This window comes from Bombina bombina, chromosome 4 (assembly GCF_027579735.1).
Source record: "Bombina bombina isolate aBomBom1 chromosome 4, aBomBom1.pri, whole genome shotgun sequence".
Classification (NCBI taxonomy): domain Eukaryota; kingdom Metazoa; phylum Chordata; class Amphibia; order Anura; family Bombinatoridae; genus Bombina; species Bombina bombina.
In genome coordinates this window covers 839,434,106-839,453,094 of record NC_069502.1, presented here as the reverse complement: position 1 = coordinate 839,453,094, position 18,989 = coordinate 839,434,106, and the positions used below count along the sequence as shown (strand labels likewise).

At 42.8% G+C, this 18,989-nt stretch overlaps 1 protein-coding gene across 4 annotated transcripts in view; it reads right to left on the bottom strand.

The window, feature by feature from the left end:
• LOC128657223 (oocyte zinc finger protein XlCOF7.1) overlaps positions 1-18,989 on the bottom strand; it is a 69,681-nt gene that overhangs the window by 42,512 nt on the left and 8,180 nt on the right. For all 4 annotated transcript variants that reach the window (XM_053711485.1, XM_053711486.1, XM_053711484.1 and 1 more), the window contains exons 4-5: positions 15,535-15,682; positions 15,109-15,195 (exon numbers count right to left, since the gene is read on the bottom strand). In XM_053711485.1, coding sequence (XP_053567460.1) covers positions 15,109-15,195; positions 15,535-15,682 — 235 coding nt within the window. The remainder of the gene's footprint in view (positions 1-15,108; positions 15,196-15,534; positions 15,683-18,989) is intronic.

Sequence of the window (18,989 nt, the reverse complement as noted above, 5' to 3'; positions counted from 1 at the left end):
CCCTCTGATCCCTCCCAAACAGCTCTCTTCCCTCCCCCACCCCACAATTGTCCCCGCCATCTTAAGTACTGGCAGAAACTCTGCCAGTACTAAAATAAAAGCTATATTTGGGCTTTTTTTTTGGCATATTTACATATGCTGCTGTGTAGGATCCCCCTTAGCCCCCAACCTCACTGATACCCCACCAAACAGCTTTCTAACCCTCCCCCTCTGCCTTAATGGGCGCCATCTTGGGTACTGGCAGCTGTCTGCCAGTACCCAGTTTAGTAACAAAAAGTATGTTTTTTGTTTTTTTTTATTGCCCTTTTCTGTAGTGTAGCTCCCCCCCCCCCCCAAGACCAACCCCCACCCCTTCCAGAACCCTTAGATCATCATTTATTTTGTTAAATATTTTTTTTTTTTTTTTAACATTTCTTAACTTTTTTTTCTGCAGTGTAGCAGTTCCCTCCCGCTCCCACCCCGTGCACGCGCCTGCCCGCCGCCCCCCCGTGCACGCGCGCGCTCCCCCGTCTGTCCCGCCCCCTTCCACTCCACTCGGCACATCGATGGCCGCCCACCCGCCTCCTAGACTTGCTCCCACCCACCAACGATACCGGCTACCGATGTCAGGTGCAGAGAGGGCCACAGAGTGGCTCTCTCTGCATCGGATGGCCAAGGGGGGTTATTGCAGGATGCCTCGACATCGAGGCATCACTGCAATAACCGGAAAGCAGCTGGAAGCGAGCAGGATCGCTTCCAGCTGCTTTCCAGACCAAGGACGTACGCTACACGTCCTCGGTCATTAACTGTATTTTTTTTGAGGACATGTGGCGTACGTCCTTGGTCGTTAAGGGGTTAAGTCAGTGTATGTCTTGTTTGGACCCAATTTTAACAATGTAGACCTCTCTTGGGTCTTTAACAAGATCAAGTATGGACAGTATTGGGCATATATAGAAATAAAGGGGGAAACTGGGGATAAGGAAGGTAAAGAGTTATAGTGTTCTAAGTGGTATAGGATTGATATATTTTTAGCTAAAATTGAACTGGTTAATATTAATACTAGGTCACGTATAAGTAGCACTTTGTGCTTGCTATATATTAGGTAAGGATAGTCTGCAGAGGATATGAGGAATGTGAACAAGTAGACATGGGAATATTTTGTAAGTCTGGGGTCATGGAACCAGAGTAATATAATTAATCCTCCAGTTAGTTCTCATTAAGCAACGTTCTATATTAAAATATCTCCTTCTTGCTGGTACTGAAAAGTCTAAATGTTTAGGCATGAGTTTGGGGAGCGTTCTTTAGTCAAATGGGTTAGGGGCAGAGCAATTATGCTTTTAGTTGTTTTATTATTGTCAATGCTCTGAGATAATGTGTTATAGTTCTTAAAATTTATGGCATAAGCTGTAACATTAGATTTTTACATATTCTGTTTTACCCCCTATTCGCCCCGGCCGCAGGCCACATAAAAGGGGCAATATATAGGTTATGCCACTGTATTTTATTTGTGTGCCAACATGCATTGATCCATGAATAAACCCTATGAGGAAGTGCTATTGTTCTCCATTTTATAAATATTAACATGTTAGACACATGAACAAGATTAAACGTAAAACATTTCAAAACCTATCAACATAAGATTTAACATTTAACATATATATCATGACGTTACCAACATCTTTTTTGCATGGCTCTAACCAACAGCATTTACGGTCAGTCCCCAGGAACTTTTTGTTGGCAAGCTTTAGTATTTGTGTAATCTAGGAAGTTTCTTTGTGAGGCCTGTATATGGCATATTATTTCGGTCGATAGTCCCATCAGTGACTCTGTTAGCCGTGTGTATATGCAAGTAAAAGGCAGCATGTCTTTATGTTTGGCGGAGATGCCGTTGCTGTGAGCACTGTGTTCTTTGAAAGTGTCCTTAATTTTGGTATAATTTGGCGCAGCGGTCGCAACTGTCCGAGTGCCCACACCAAGCTCCCCCAGATGCGCAATTTGCACAGGTGTCTGATCGGTCTGTCGAGACCAGATTGATAGTGTAGCCGATGCCGATGATTGTGTTGGGGTATAATTTGGGCTGCATCCTCCGATGTCAAGGTATTTATGGACTATACTTGCAACATCTTCAAGTATACTGTCCTGATAGAGCGTAGACATCAATATCTGCTGTGAGTTTCTATAACCAGGAATGATGACTTGTTGTGGTATAGGATTTTTGTGGTGGTTTGCTTTTGTTAATGTATGCGCCATTAGGTTAACGCCATTTTAATTAACAGAATCAGGAAGTCCTTCTTGGCGAATATACGGTACATTGCCAGTGCAGATTTTGTGCATCAAAAAGTCGTATGGTGCTTTTTTAAGGAGCGTCTCAAAGATTGTCTTAAGTTTATCAAATTATGAAGTTAGATGGTAGTGCGGTTCCATATCTCCCATGTAGGCTATGTTCCGTTGTGATGCATATAATCCTATGCGCAGATCTTCCCCTCGCCAATCTTGTGATTTTCAAAGTAATTTAGTTATAGGAGGAAGAATACAATGACCTTACTGTAATTCTGTTGTGTTCAATCAGGGCTAAGTACCTTGGTGTGCCGAGGGGGGATGCGCTGCCTGCGTAATAGCCGCTGCTGCAGGCCTTCTTCGAATGATCTCAAACGTCAGAAATACAGCTGTATTTTTGGTAAATACTGCACAGCTGAGCTATACAATGTTATGATGAGCAATTACTAGGGTATAGCTGTAGGATGCCTCCCGTAATCGGCGGATTATCTGGAGATCGGTTGGAGCTCTGAGAAAGTGCGACCATTCAGGATCGCTGTTTTGACACGCCCCCCCCCCCCCCAGATCCTCTGTTTTAACATCTACGTCAGTATTAATGTCACCTGTCAGAACATTTAATGCAGACAATATTTCATGGTTTAGGATTTTATTATACCCAAAAAGCAACTAGTGTTTAACACAGTAATGGGTACTTACTAATTTCCTTACATTTAATATTTGGGGGATATTGAAATTGATCAATAATATCAAAATGTATTTTTTTTTATATTTGAAAATTAAGATGTTACATTGAATATTTAAAAATTATAGTAAAAGTTTGAGTATGAGAAATATAACATATTTCAGAAATTAAATGTACATATAATAATCTGATAATTAAACAATCTTCCACTACAATCATTGTTTTATAAGGATATCTATATTGTAAAATACCATTTGCTACTTGCTTCCCGTGAAAAGTCCGGCAGACCTGGCTAGATCCACACACAAGTCGGCCTGTGGCTGTCCAGGGAGCTACCCCAACTCAGTTTGCCGGGAAAGTCAGTCAGCATTCCCATTGCTTTTTCCCGGCTGATATTGGATAGTGAAGTTGAAGGGCTGCAAGGCTAAACTCCACCGCAACAGCCCTCAATTGTCCCCCAAAACTCTGTTGAGCCAGACCAGGGGGTTGTGGTCCGTGAGAACGGCGAAGGCCCGTCCGTAAAGGTAGTAACGGTAAAGGCATTCCTTCTCTACTGCTGCATAGCCTACTTCTCTGGGCAACAGCTTCCTAATGATGTAGGCTACGGGGTGGTCATGTCCTTCTTCGTCCACCTGGCTCAGCACTGCTCCCAACCTGAACATAGAGGCACCTGTATGGGCACAAAAACGTTTGGTTGGGTTAGGAGTGGCCAGGATAGGGACAGAAATCAAGCCTGTTTTAAGGCTTTGGAAGGCGGCCTCACATTCGGGGGACCACAGGACCTGTCGGGGCAACTGTTTTCGGGGTTAGGTCAATCAGGGGTTTGGCCAGGGCACTGTAGTTGGAGACAAACTTGTGGCTAAGACTTGGGTCTTGGAGGTTGGCCAGTTCATTGCCTCAATCTTGGCCGGCTCCGGCCGCTGCTTCCCGCAGCCTGCTCGGTGTCCAAGGTACTGGAGCTCAGAGCACCCTATCATACATTTGTTGGGCTTAAGGGTCAGACCAGCAGCCCTGATGCGGTCTAGAACGATGCCTAGATGGACCAGGTGTCCATACCATCCTCTGGAAGGTCGCCAGAGAATTGTTCATCCCTAACGGAATGACCTTAAACTTGTATAGGCCGAATGGGGTGATGTATGCCGACTTCGGAATGGACTCCTGGTACAGGGGGATCTGCCAGTAACCCTTGCAAAGGTCTAAGGTGGTCAGGAAATTGCCCGGGCGATGCTGTCTAGAAGGTCATCGATCCGGGGCATAGGGTAGGCATCGGTTGAGGTTCTGTCATTGAGCCTATGGTAGTCTATACAGAACCGGGTGGTCCCGTACCGTTTGGGTACCAGGACCACCGGGGATGCCCGGCGGCTGTAGAACGGCTTAATGAAAGACAGTTCCAGCATCTCCCTGAGCTTGCTGCGCATATTTTCCCTAACTGACTCAGTGATCTGGTAAGCCAGTTGTCGCAGGGATGCCTGTCACGGGTTCTCCACTCAGTGAACCGCTACCGTGGTGTACCCAGGGGTAGTGGAGAACATGTTCTGCCGGTTCCTTAGCACCTGTCTGACTTGCTCCCTCTGCCGAGTCCCTAGCCTCTCATCTAACTGTATGTCACCTACGCCTGGGGGCACCCTATTCCGCCCAGGGAGCTCCGGCATGGGAAGACTCTCTGAGTCCTCCAGAGCCGGAACACATATGGCAGCCACGTCCTCTGGCCTTTCCTGGTATGCCTCCAGCATGTCCACATGAAAGGTCCGACGGACCCAGTCATCTGAGCTACTAGATAGGTTGTATCACACAGCTGTTCTACCACTCGATAGGGTCCCTGCCAGGAAGCCTGTAGCATGTCTCTTTTGACAGGCTTCAGGGCAAGGACTTCTGCCCTACCTCTAGGGTCCGGTTACGAGCATTCCGGTCGTACCACCGCTTCAGCCTACCTTGAGCGACCTGAAGGTTCTCTCACACCCTCTCTGCAAAGTCCTTCAGTCGGTCCCTAAACTCTAGGACATACCCCACAATGGAGTGTCCTTCCTTCCCAACTAATCCTTCCCAGTGGGTTCTTAAGAGGTCAAGGGGCCCCCTCACCCTTCGGCAATATACTAATTCAAAGGGGGAGAACACAGTAGATTCCTGGGGCAACTCTTGTAATGCAAACAGGAGGTGTGGCAGGTATCTCTCCCAGTCTTTGTAAGAGGCCGAGAACGTCCTAAGCAACTGCTTCAGGGTCCCTTTGAACCTCTCACACAACACATTAGTCTGGGGGTAGTAGGGAGAGTTTTGCAGGGATTTTATCCCGCAAAGCCTCCATAGCTGCCGGGTGAGCTCAGCAGTGAACTGGGTTCCTTGGTTTGAGATCACTTCCCAGGGAAAACCTACCCTGGCAAATATCCGGAGCAGAGCTTCTGCCACGGTGTCTGCCTGGATATTGGACAGGGGGATTGTGATCCACAAACATAGATATTGGTACCGGGTGGCATAATCTACCACAGTCAGTATATACTTTTTCCTGGAGGGGCTGGGGCGGGACAAGGGACCAACAATATCTACAGCTACTCTGCTGAAAGGTTTGTCAATGATGGGGAGGGGGTGCAAGGAGGCTTTGGCATGGTCCCCTGTCTTGCCTACTCTCTTGCACAAGTCACAGGTCCTGCAGTACTGCCTAAAATCCCCCGTAACCCCCTGGCCAAAAGAAGGTCCGAGTCAGTCGGTAATGGGTCCTGGTGATTCCTAGATGTCCTGCCAGGGGAATGTCATGCCCTATACGCAGCAGGTTGTACCGATATTTTTGCGGTACCACCAGCTGGAGCTTGGGCTTCCCTGTTTGGTCCGCACTGGTGACCATATGTAGCTGGACAAGGGTAACAGTTGCCCCACTGTCTCGTAATCCTTGGGCTGGCTGGCCGTTGATCCAGACGACCTGGTGGTGATGCAGGAGGTTGTCTCCGGTAGCAGGTTCCACCTCATGTAGGATCCCGATTTCTTCCTCTGCCCATTCAGCATAATACACAGGGCCCTCTGAGTCCAACAGTGGGATGCGGCTCTGTAGCCTTCAGCAGGGGCCCTGGTTCACTGAACCTGAGGTGGAGTCCTTGGCTTCTCCCCCACGGGACAGTGGATTCGGATGTGACCCATCTGCCTGCACCCGAAGCACCTCCAGGGTGAGCTGGGCCCAGAGGGATGGGCAGGTGCTAGTTGGGTCTAGGAGGTACCGGGGAGGCACCAGTGGGCGAGCAGAGGTTGTAGAGGAGCGGGTCACCGGTCGTGGCTCAGGGCGAGCCTGACGCCGGGCATCCAGGTACTGATCAGCCAGGACGGCAACTTGGTCGGCTGTATCGGGCCGCCGATCTCGGACCTCCTTGGGTGGGGTGTTCTCATAAAGAGCCAGTTGCCACTGGATCTCCCTCTGGACCTCGGACATAACTGTCTCCCGCGTTGACGGGCTGCTCACTGCTCTGATCGCTATCTGGGTCAGCCGGTATTCGGGGAGGTGTGGATGGCCAATAGTTCTAGGAGCCCGGCCAGCCGGAAAGGGGTTAGGCGGTCAGAGATCTGCTCTTCCGTGAGGGTGTACAGATCACAAAACAAGAAAAACCAAGAGTCTGGGAGATCGTGAATGCTGTGAAAAGGCCAAATCCAGTGTGAAAATGGAGGGGGCTGGGTAGTAGGGGGTGGGGCTTTAGTCTTGACAGCCTGGTATCCGTGACATTTATTATTGGCCAAAAGGACTGAATTCACAATAAAAGCAGAATTTTCAGAATATCATTTAATGAACTAAAGGGTGAGGAGAAGGGATAGAGAGGGCATGAGTGTATACTTTACATGAAAGAGAGGGAGTGAAGCGAATAGCGGGCATGTGTATTTACTATTCACATGAAGCAGAGGATGAGAGAGAAGAGAGGGTATGTGTATGTACTATTCACATAAAGCAGAAGGTGAGAGAGAAGAGAGGACATGTGTGTGTACTATTAACATAAAGCAGAAGGTGAGAGAGAACAGAGGACATGTGTATGTACTATTCACATAAATCAGAGGGTGAGAGAGAAGAGAGGGCATGTGTGTGTGCTACTCACATAAAGCAGAGAATGAGAGAGAAGAGAGGTCATGTGTGTGTTCTATTTACATGAAGCTTAAAAGGGACATGAAACCCAAAAATGATTCAGATAGAGCATACATTATTAAGCAACTATCCAATTTAAATTCTATTATCAATTTTGTTTTATTCTCTTGGTAACCTTTTATGAAGGAGCAACAATGCACTACTGGGAGCTGGACGAACACAATTGTTAAGCCAATGAAGAGAGTCATATATGTGCAGTCACCAATCAGCAGCTAGACTCCAGCTTGTGTGCCTATCTAGGTATGGCTGTCAACAAAAAGATACCAAGAAAATAAAGCAAATTAAATAATAGAAGTAAAATTGGAAGGCTGTTTAAATTTGTATGCTCTATCTGAATAATGAAATACATTTTTTGGGTTTAATATCCCTTTACGGTGAGAGAGAGGATAATAGAGGGCATGTGTGTGTACTATTAACATAAATCAGAGGGTGAGAGAGAAGAGAGGGCATGTGTGTGTAGTATTCACATAAAGCAGAGGGTGAGAGAGAAGAGAGGGCATGTGTGTGTAGTATTCACATAAAGCTTAAGGTAAAAGAGAGGGCATGTGTTTGAACTATTAACATAAAGCAGAGGGTGAGAGAGAAGAGAGGGCATGTGTGTGTACTATTCACATAAAGCAGTGGACGAGAGAGAAGAGAGGGCATGTGTGTGTACTATTCACATAAAGCAGAGGACGAGAGAGAAGAGAGGGCATGTGTGTGTACTTTTCACATAAATCAGAGGGTGAGAGAGAGGAGAGGGCATATCAAGTTTTTGGGTTTCATATGCCTTTAAGGTGAGATTGAAGAGATTAGAGGGTATGTGTATGTACTATTCACATAAAGCAGAGAGTGAGAGAGAAGAGAGGGCATGTGTGTGTACTATACACATAAAGCAGAGGGTGAGAGAGAAGAGAGGGCATATGTATGTACTATTCACATAAAACAGAGAGTGAGAGAAGAGAGGGCATGTGTGTACTATTCACATGAAGCATAAGGTGAAATAGAAGAGAGGGCACGTGTATGTACTATTCACATAAAGCAGTGGGTGAGAGAGAAGGGAGAGAATGTGTATGTACTATTCACACTAAGCAGTGGGTGAGAGAGAAGGGAAGGCATGTGTGTGTACTATTCACATAAAGCTGTGAGAGAGAAGAGAGGGCATTTGTATGTACTATTTACGTGAAGCAGAGGGTGAGAGATAAGAGAGGGCATGTGTATGTACTATTCATGTGAAGTGAAACAGAGGGTGAGCGAGAAGAGAGGGCATGTGTGTACTATTCACATGAAGCTTAAGGTGAAAGATGGCATGTTATGTACTATTCAAACAAAGCAGAGGGTGAGAGAGAAGAGGGGGCCTGTGAATGTAATATTAACATAAAGCTTAAGGTGAGAGAGAATAGAGGGCATATGTATGTACTAATCACATAAAGTAGATGGTGAGAGAGAAAAGAGGGCATGTATGTGTAGTATTCACATAAAGCAGAGGGTGAGAGAGGTAGAGAGGGCATGTGTGTGTACTATTCACATAAAGCTTAAGGTGAGAGAGAACAGAGGGTATGTGTATGTACTATTCACATGAAGCAGAGGGTGAGAGAGAAGAGAGGGTATGTGTATGTACAATTCACATAAAGCAGAAGGTGAGAGAGAAGAGAGGGTATGTGTATGTACTATTCACATAAAGCAGAAGGTGAGAGAGAAGAGAGGGCATGTGTATGTACTATTCACATAAAGCAGAAGGTGAGAGAGAAGAGAGGGCATGTGTATTGTACTATTCACATGACGCAGAGGGTGAGAGAAGAGAGGGCATGTGTATATACTATTCACATGACGCAGAGGATGAGAGAGAGAAGAGACGGCATGTGTATGTACTATTCACATAAAGCAGAAGGTGAGAGAGAAGAGAGGACATGTGTATGTATTATTCACATAAAGCAGAGGGTGAGAGAGAATAGAGAGCATGTGTGTGTACTAATCACATAAAGCAGAGGGTGAGAGAGAAGAGAGGGCATGTGTGTGTGCTACTCACATAAAGCAGAGAATGAGAGAGAAGAGAGGGCATGTGTATGTAATACTTACATGAAGCTTAAAGGGACATGAAACCCAAAAATGATTCAGATAGAGCATACATTATTAAGCAACTATCCAATTTACTTCTATTATCAATTTTGTTTTATTCTCTTGGTAATCTTTTATGAAGGAGCAACAATGCACTACTGGGAACTGGACGAACACAATTGTTAAGCCAATGAAGAGAGTCATGTGTGTGTACTATTAAAATAAATCAGAGGGTGAGAGAGAAGAGAGGGCATGTGTGTGTACTATTCACATAAAGCAGAGGGTGAGAGAGAAGAGAGGGCATGTGTGTGTACTTTTCACATAAATCAGAGGGTGAGAGAGAAGAGAGGGCATATCAATTTTTGGGGTTTCATATGAGGTGAGATTGAAGAGAATAGAGAGCATGTGTATGTACTATTCACATAAAACAGAGGGTGAGAGAAGAGAGGGCATGTGTGTGTACTATTCACTTAAAGCAGATGACGAGAGAGAAGAGAGGGCATGTGTGTGTACTTTTCACATAAATCAGAGGGTGAGAGAGAAGAGAGGGCATATCAATTTTTTGGGTTTCATATGCCTTTAAAGTGAGACTGAAGAGAATAGAGGGCATGTGTATGTACTAGTCACATAAAGCAGAGGGTGAGAGAGAAGAGAGGGCATGTGTGTGTACTATTTACATAAAGCAGAGGGTGAGAGAGAAGAGAGGGCATATGTATGTACTATTCACATAAAACAGAGGGTGAGAGAGAAGAGAGGGCATGTGTGTGTACTATTTACATAAAGCAGAGGGTGAGAGAGAAGAGAGGGCATATGTATGTACTATTTACATAAAGCAGTGGGTGAGAGAGAAGGGAGGGAATGTGTATGTACTATTCACATTAAGCAGTGGGTGAGAGAGAAGGGAGGGCATGTGTGTGTACTATTCACATAAAGCAGAGGGTGAGAGAGACGAGAGGACATGAGTGTGTACTATTCGCATAAAGCTTAAGGTGAGAGAGAAGAGAGGGCATGTGTATGTACTATTCACGTGAAGCAGAGGGTGAGAGAGAAGAGAGGGCATGTGTGTACTATTCACATGAAGCTTAAGGTGAAAGAGAGGGCATGTTATGTACTATTCAAATAAAGCAGAGGGTGAGAGAGAAGAGGGGGCCTGTGAATGTACTATTAACATAAAGCTTAAGGTGAGAGAGAATAGAGGGCATATGTATGTACTAATCACATAAAGTAGAGGGTGAGAGAGAAGAGAGGGCATGTGTGTGTAGTATTCACATAAAGCAGGAGGGTGAGATAGATAGAGAGGGCATGTGTGTATACTACTCACATAAAGCAGATGGTAAGAGAAGAGAGGGCATGTGTGTGTGTGTACTATTCACATAAAGCGGAGGGTGAGAGAGAAGGCATGTGTGTGTACTATTCACATAAAACAGAGGGAAAGAGAAAAGAGGGCATGTGTGTGTACTATTCACATAAAGCAGAGGGTGTGAGAGAAGAGAGGGCATGTGTGTGTACTATTCACATAAAGCTTAAGGTGAGAGAGAACAGAGGGAATATGTATGTACTACTCACATAAAGCAGAGGGTGAGAGAGAAGAGAGGGCATATGTGTGTACTACTCACATAAAACAGAGGGAAAGAGAAAAGAGGGCATGTGTGTGTACTATTCACATAAAGCAGAGGGTGTGAGAGAAGAGAGGGCATGTGTGTGTACTATTCACATAAAGCAGAGGGTGAGAGAGAAGAGAGGGCATGTGTGTGTACTATTCACATAAAACAGAGGGAAAGAGAAGAGAGGGCATGTGTGTGTACTATTCACATAAAGCAGAGGGTGAGAGAGAAGAGAGGGCATGTGTGTGTACTATTCACATAAAGCAGAGGGTGAGAGAGAAGAGAGGGCATGTGTGTGTACTATTCACATAAAACAGAGGGAAAGAGAAGAGAGGGCATGCATGTGTGTGTACTATTCACATGAAGCATAAGGTGAAATAGAAGAGATGGCACGTGTATGTACTATTCACATAAAGCAGTGGGTGAGAGAGAAGGGAGGGCATGTGTGTGTACTATTCACATAAAGCAGAGGGTTAGAGAGACGAGAGGACATTGGTGTGTACTATTCACATAAAGCTTAAGGTGATAGAGAAGAGAGGGCATGTGTATGTACTATTCACGTGAAGCAGAGTGTGATAGAGAAGAGATGGCATGTGTGTGTACTATTCACATAAAGCTTAAGGTGATAGAGAAGAGAGGGCATGTGTAAGTACTATTCACGTGAAGCAGAGGGTGATAGAGAAGAGAGGGCATGAAAGAGAGGGCATGTTATGTACTATCCAAATAAAGCAGAGGGTGAGAGAGAGAAGAGGGGGCCTGTGAATGTACAATTCACATAAAGCTTAAAGGGACATGACACCCACATTTTTTCTTTCATAATTTAGAAAGAGAATACATTTTTAAACATATTTCTAATTTACTTCTATTATCTAATTTGTTTTATTCTCTTGATATTCTTTGCTGAAAAGTATATCTAGATATGCTCAGTAGCTGCTAATTGGTTGCTGCACATAGAAACCTCATGTGATTGGCTCACCCATGTGCATTGCTTTTTCTTCAACTAAGGATATCTAAAAAATGAAGCAAAATAAATAATAGAAGTAAATTGTAATGTGGTTTAAATTTGTATGTTCAATCTGAATCATGAAATAAAGATTTTGGGTTTAGTGGCCATTTAAGGTGAGAGAGAACAGAGGGCACGCTTATTTACTATTCACATAAAGCAGTAGGTGAGAGAGAATAGAGGGCACGTGTGTGTACTATTCACATAAAGCAGAGGGTGAGAGAGAAGAGAGGGCACGTGTGTACTATTCACATAAAGCAGAGGGTGAGAGAGAATAGAGGGCATGTGTGAGTACTATTCACATAAAGCAGAAGGTGAGAGAGAAGAGAGGGCATTGTGTAGTAGTCACATAAAGCGGAGGGTGAGAGAGAAGAGAAGGCATGTGTGTGTACTATTCACATAAAACAGAGGGAAAGAGAAAAGAGGGCATGTGCGTGTACTATTCACATAAAGCAGAGGGTGTGAGAGAAGAGAGGGCATGTGTGTGTACTATTCACATAAAGCAGAGGGTGAGAGAGAAGAGAGGGCATGTGTGTGTACTATTCACATAAAGCAGATGGTAAGAGAGAAGAGAGGGCATGTGTGTGTACTATTCACATAAAGCGGAGGGTGAGAGAGAAGAGAAGGCATGTGTGTGTACTATTCACATAAATCAGAGGGTGAGAGAGAGGAGAGGGCATATCAATTTTTTGGGTTTCATATGCCTTTAAGGTGAGATTGAAGAGATTAGAGGGCATGTGTATGTACTATTCACATAAAGCAGAGTGAGAGAGAAGAGAGGGCATGTGTGTTTACTATACACATAAAGCAGAGGGTGAGAGAGAAGAGAGGGCATATGTATGTACTATTCACATAAAACAGAGAGTGAGAGAAGAGAGGGCATGTGTGTACTATTCACATGAAGCATAAGGTTAAATAGAAGAGAGGGCATGAGTATGTACTATTCACATAAAGCAGTGGGTGAGAGAGAAGGGAGAGAATGTGTATGTACTATTCACACTAAGCAGTGGGTGAGAGAGAAGGGAAGGCATGTGTGTGTACTATTCACATAAAGCTGTGAGAGAGAAGAGAGGGCATTTGTATGTACTATTTACGTGAAGCAGAGGGTGAGAGATAAGAGAGGGCATGTGTATGTACTATTCATGTGAAGCAGAGGGTGAGAGAGAAGAGAGGGCATATGTGTACTATTCACATGAAGCTTAAGGTGAAAGAGGGCATGTTATGTACTATTCAAACAAAGCAGAGGGTGAGAGAGAAGAGGGGGCCTGTGAATGTAATATTAACATAAAGCTTAAAGGGACACTGTACCCAAAAATTTTCTTTTGTGATTCAGATAGAGCGTGCAATTTTAAGCAACTTTCTAATTTACTCCTATTATCAATTTTTCTTCGTTCTCTTGCTATCTTTATACGAAAAAGAAGGCATCTAAGCTTTTTTTCTAGGTTCAGAACTCTGGACAGCAGTTTTTGATTGGTGGATGCATTTATCCACCAATCAGCAAGGACAACCTAGGTTGTTCACCAAAAATGGGCTGGCATCTAAACTTACATTCTTGCATTTCAAATAAAGATACCAAGAGAATAAAGAGCATTTGAAAATAGGAGTAAATTAGAAAGTTGCTTAAAATTGCATGCTCTATCTGAATCACAAAAGAAAAAATTTGGGTACAGTGGCCCTTTAAGGTGAGAGAGAATAGAGGGCATGTCTATGTACTACTCACATAAAGCAGAAGGTGAGAGAGAACAGAGGGCATGTCTATGTACTACTCACATAAAGCAGAGGGTGAGAGAGAATAGAGAGCATGTGTGTGTACTAATCACATAAAGCAGAGGGTGAGAGAGAAGAGAGGGCATGTGTATGTAATACTTACATGAAGCTTAAAGGGACATGAAACCCAAAAATTATTCAGATAGAGCATACATTATTAAGCAACTATCCAATTTACTTCTATTATCAATTTTGTTTTATTCTCTTGGTAACCTTTTATGAAGGAGCAACAATGCACTACTGGGAACTGGATGAACACAACTGTTAAGCCAATGAAGAGAGTCATATATGTGCAGCCACCAATCAGCAGCTAGATTCCAGCTTGTGTGCCTATCTAGGTATGGTTTTCAACAAAAAGATAAAAAAAGAGAACAAAGCAAATTAAATAATAGAAGTAAAATTGTAAGGCTGTTTAAATTTGTATGCTCTATCTGAATCATGAAATACATTTTTTGGGTTTCATATCCCTTTACGGTGAGAGAGAAGAGAATAGAGGGCATGTGTGTGTACTATTAAAATAAATCAGAGGGTGAGAGAGAAAAGAGGGCATGTGTGTGTACTATACACATAAAGCAGAGGGTGAGAGAGAAGAGAGGGCATGTGTGTGTACTATTCACATAAATCAGAGGGTGAGAGAGAAGAGAGGGCATATCAATTTTTGGGGTTTCATATGAGGTGAGATTGAAGAGAATAGAGAGCATGTGTATGTACTATTCACATAAATCAGAGGGTGAGAGAGAAGAGAGGGCATATCAATTTTTTGGGTTTCATATGCCTTTAAGGTGAGACTGAAGAGAATAGAGGGCATGTGTATGTACTAGTCACATAAAGCAGAGCGTGAGAGAGAATAGAGGGCATGTGTGAGTACTATTCACATAAAGCAGAAGGTGAGAGAGAAGAGAGGGCATGTGTGTGTACTACTCACATAAAGCAGATGGTGAGAGAGAAGAGAGGACATGTGTGTGTACTACTCACATAAAGCAGATGGTGAGAGAGAAGAGAGGACATGTGTGTGTAGTAGTCACATAAAGCAGATGGTGAGAGAGAAGAGAGGGCATGTGTGAGTTCTACTTGCATAAAGCAGAATGTGAGAGAGAAGAGAGGGCGTGCGTGTTTACTATTTACATAAAGCAGATGGTGAGAGAGAAGAGAGGGCATGTGTATGTACTATTCACATAAAGCAGAGGGTGAGAGAGAAGAGAGGGCATGCATGTGTGAGTACTATTCACATAAAGCAGATGCTGAGAGAGAAGAGAGGGCATGTGTGTGTAGTACTCACATAAAGCAGATGGTGAGAGAGAAGAGAGGGCATGTGTATGTACTACTCACATAAAGCAGAGGGTGAGAGAGAAGAGAGGGCATGTGTGTGTGTGCTATTCACATGAAGCAGAGGGTGAGAGAGAAGAGAGGGCATGTGTGTGTACTATTCACTTGAAGTTTAAAGGTGAGAGAGAAGAGAGGGCATGTGTGTGTGTGTGTGTGTGTGTGTAGTATTTGCATGAAATAGAAGGTGAGAAAGAAGGCTAAGACAGTATGTTTTGTGCACCAAATAAATTTTATCATTGTAATCTCATCAACTACATAGTTATTATTAGGTTTAAATCATTTCAGTTTTCTAACTGTGAAGCTTATATCATAGATTACTCACTTGCAGAGACATCAGATGGCTGAATATTCTGTACCAGTTCTCTATGTGCTCCTGTGTCTAGATTTTCATCACTGTCACCTGTTAATTCTAACGGAGAATAAAATCAGTTTATTTTGTAAAATGGATAAGAAACAATTTTTACTCCATCTAAAATATATATATATATTAAAATGTCTTCCATTAACGAAAACAAAGCGTCTGTTAATTTTTGCACTTAAACATTTACATATATAAATGAATATATATAATTGATTTAACAATAATCCCTTTTGACCCTTTAACTGTGTTTGTATTATTTATGTTGGGTATAAAACTAGTTTATTATCAGACAGCTCATTAGATCACACAGATTCACTGTAGATTTACTCTCTGTCAGTAGTGTAAGTGCATTTCCTGAGTGAGATATTTATTACTACACAGCGTTACCTGAGCTCTCATTTCCTGGGATCTCCATAGTCCTTAGTGCTTGGTGAGTCTCTAGCATGACGTCCTTGTAAAGCTCCTTGTGTCCCTCTATATACTCCCACTCCTCCATAGAGAAATACACAGCAACATCATCACACTTTATAGGCACCTGAAACACACACAACTCATTCAGGCCCTGATATTCAAACCTCTCTGCTCATCTGAGATATTCTAAAATGATCCTCCAGCACTGAGAGATCCCTAGTGAAATTTTCAAAAGGCAGATTTGGCTTTACTTCTCCAAGGGGCGTTTCCTGCATTTCTGTATGTAAAGGAGAGACAAACCCAGTGTAATATAGCACTGCATGATGTGACAGTTCTGCTGCATTTACACTTTGTGCTTTCTATATTATAAAACTTTACACTTCAGATTAAACTTTATTACATTTAAACTATTTTGCATTTTATTTTGTGTACAGAGCTGTATTTTACAAATTCTGATGCCTTCCATAGAAAGTAATGAAGCTCTCTGGGATAAAAAATTTCACTTGGGGGGGCGGGGCCTAACTGCCGCCATGTACAGATGTTAAATTCAGAAGCTCTAGGCCTTATACAGCCAGCATACTACTTAATCATTTTCCAACCAGAAACTCAGACTTTTTTCTTGCAAAACTGGATGGGTGAAGCAAAGCTGAATCGTCTAATATACGTTTGGTGACCGTGGTAACTAAGGATGTTTAACTAGACGTCTAGATAGACACGGTAGTGGCCTCTTACCATCTGCGTTCCCCCCCCAGGTCTGCCGGGTTAAGCAGAACTACTTATCTACTAACAAGTGGGGACATAATATTTTTTCAATATGGATGAGATATTACTTAAGGAAATACAAGCCCTTTTAGCTGTTTTATCCCAGAAAATTGACAGTAATTCTACTCAACTAATGGATATCACGCTAGCTGACCCCTACAAACTGTCGTCTTTAGACCTGCAAATGGTGACCTCAATTGATCAGGACTGGCAACATAGCTGTCTACAGCCTCCTCCCAGTGTGGTTGAAACTACTCTGCTCGATCCTGCTCCTCGGAAGGTGCAGATTCTGGAGCTGCGGGAAGTAATTACTCTGCACCCAGGAAGCCGAGACTTAGAGGACACAACTATTTGTATCACGCTCGGGCACGAGTACATGTTTGAGGAGAAGCAGTTGCCTACGTGGATGGTCGCGACTGCACAGCCGTTGCACTGTATGGGTTCATCCTGTGTTCTGGAGTGGTCTGGAGATCTAAATCCTCCTATGGGTCCCAGGCTTGCAGGGACAGAAGTGATTATGCACTCTTACGCTTGCCTACAGTCCTCATTCCCGGCGGTTCAGTCTCGACTGCGGGAGTACGCTCAACAGCATCTTCCCATCTTACCCATCATCCTGAGCCCTCGTTTTGCTTGGGGCAAAAATAGTGTCTTCCGAAGAGGAATTGGGTGATCTTATTGTTCCAAAGTATTGTTAAACCTCCAGTGAGAGGAAGTTAACTCCTTGAATTAACACCTTGCTAAAAGACTGGATTATTAGATACCACACACACCTTGCTCGTATAGAGGTCATGCCACCTAGGATTTCTCACTGACAGTAACATTGTTTTGGACCTTATGCCCATTTCAACCCATACAAGTGGCTCGTCTTATTTTACCTTACAACTCTCCTTTTACCAATGAAGTATGGTCAAGCTATTTTATTGGGGATTCTGGTTGCTAGTTTAAGTCACCAAGCATATATTGGTTTCTTAGTAGATTTGACTTGTGAGATGATATATGTTGACATAACATGAATAATATATATCTTTAAAGCTTGCTATACATCAAATCTCCATAATTTGAACACGCACAAAAGGGCAACCTTTGCTTGGGTAAGGTGCTTATGTAATTTACAATTAGTCAAAAGATTGCGTCCCCCTGTTCAATTATGTATATATACATTTATGTGAGCTTAATACTAGCAGGGCTAAACCACTATATATGTAAATGCTACTGGTCGTAAAAGAGTAGGAACTACTAGGGAAGATGCTTGTTATGTATGTTACTTGTTTAAATATCCTAAAACTGTTTAAATCCGCATTCACTTTCTTCCTTAACTTCTCTATCCCACTTGCATTAAGCAACAATGGTTAAGATCTACTCAGGACATCGCCTCTGCCTGACTACTATAATTTACCCATCACTATGTACTAGAATTATAAATATCCTAGGCCCTCATAGAGTCTGGATGTCCCCTTGCACCCAAGACCTTGTTCTCAGGCTTATGTGCTTATGGTCAATAGATGCTTTGGAGTGTAGCTGATATAAGCAACACTATACTATCTCCCTTCTCAATAGCCCGGAGGTAAATATAGTTTAGATAAGAATACCTTTTCTTTTGTATACCTCATATATAGCTGTTCAGAGTTTATAACCCTATGTCTTGTAAGAACACATTGGAATATAATTAATTGTGAAGAAAAAGGGACATACAAGAATATCAGAAGGCCTCTAGAAATGTTACACGGCTATAACTGTTCTTATAAAAATAACAGAAGGCCTCTAGATGTGTTACACTACTCCTATGTCTATCGTGTAAAAGCCCTTCACTGCTAGTACTTGATGCACTATATGCCACGCTTAGCTTGCTCCGGTGTAAATCTTGCTGGATCACTTTAATCAATAGCTTTTATCGGGCTCCACCTTATACATTTATTGATATTAGGGGTTTCAGAATTTTAGGTAGATTTACAGTCCATTCAAGTATAAACTTGTCCACGCGTAGCCCCCCTCCTCAATTATGCGGTGACTTTAGCTTTATAATTGTGACAAGTTTTTTTAGGGATCACAGCTTCCATTAATCATCCTATAGTCAACTACTAGTACCCCCCCTTCTTATATAAACATCCCCTTAACCTATATTTCATCCCTTTATAATCTTAGCGGTGCTTACCCGCTGAATATCCCCCTTATTCCCCTCCCCCCCTTTTTTTTTCTTCTTCCATTTTCTTTCATTTTTTTTTATATATACTTATATCACTTATACTATGTTTGAAGACCCATCAAGAGTTCAAGGCTCTAGAATATTTAGTTTATTTGCCTAATATAGAAGCTGCATACAAATGTTTGTAAATTCTTATTTTTGTAACCCTCTTATTAGAGTTTCTAGTTAGAGCTGAATCTGTGTTATTGTTTATACATTGTGGGTCCCACTTGTAGCCACTGAGTCTTCTTTACGGCTCTTTTGATCCGAGAGGATCTTGCTAATGGCTACTTATATTTAGCTTTTAAAATTTTTTACAAAAAGAGGATTCCATCTAGCCGAATGCTAATGTACCTATTGTTATGACATTTTTTTTTTCTTATTCTTTTTGTTAATTGTCTTGCTAAAATGTGAAGTAACATTGTTGGTGTTTGTGGTACTTACATAAGGTCATTCTGTAATTTTTAATACGTGATTTTCTGTATCT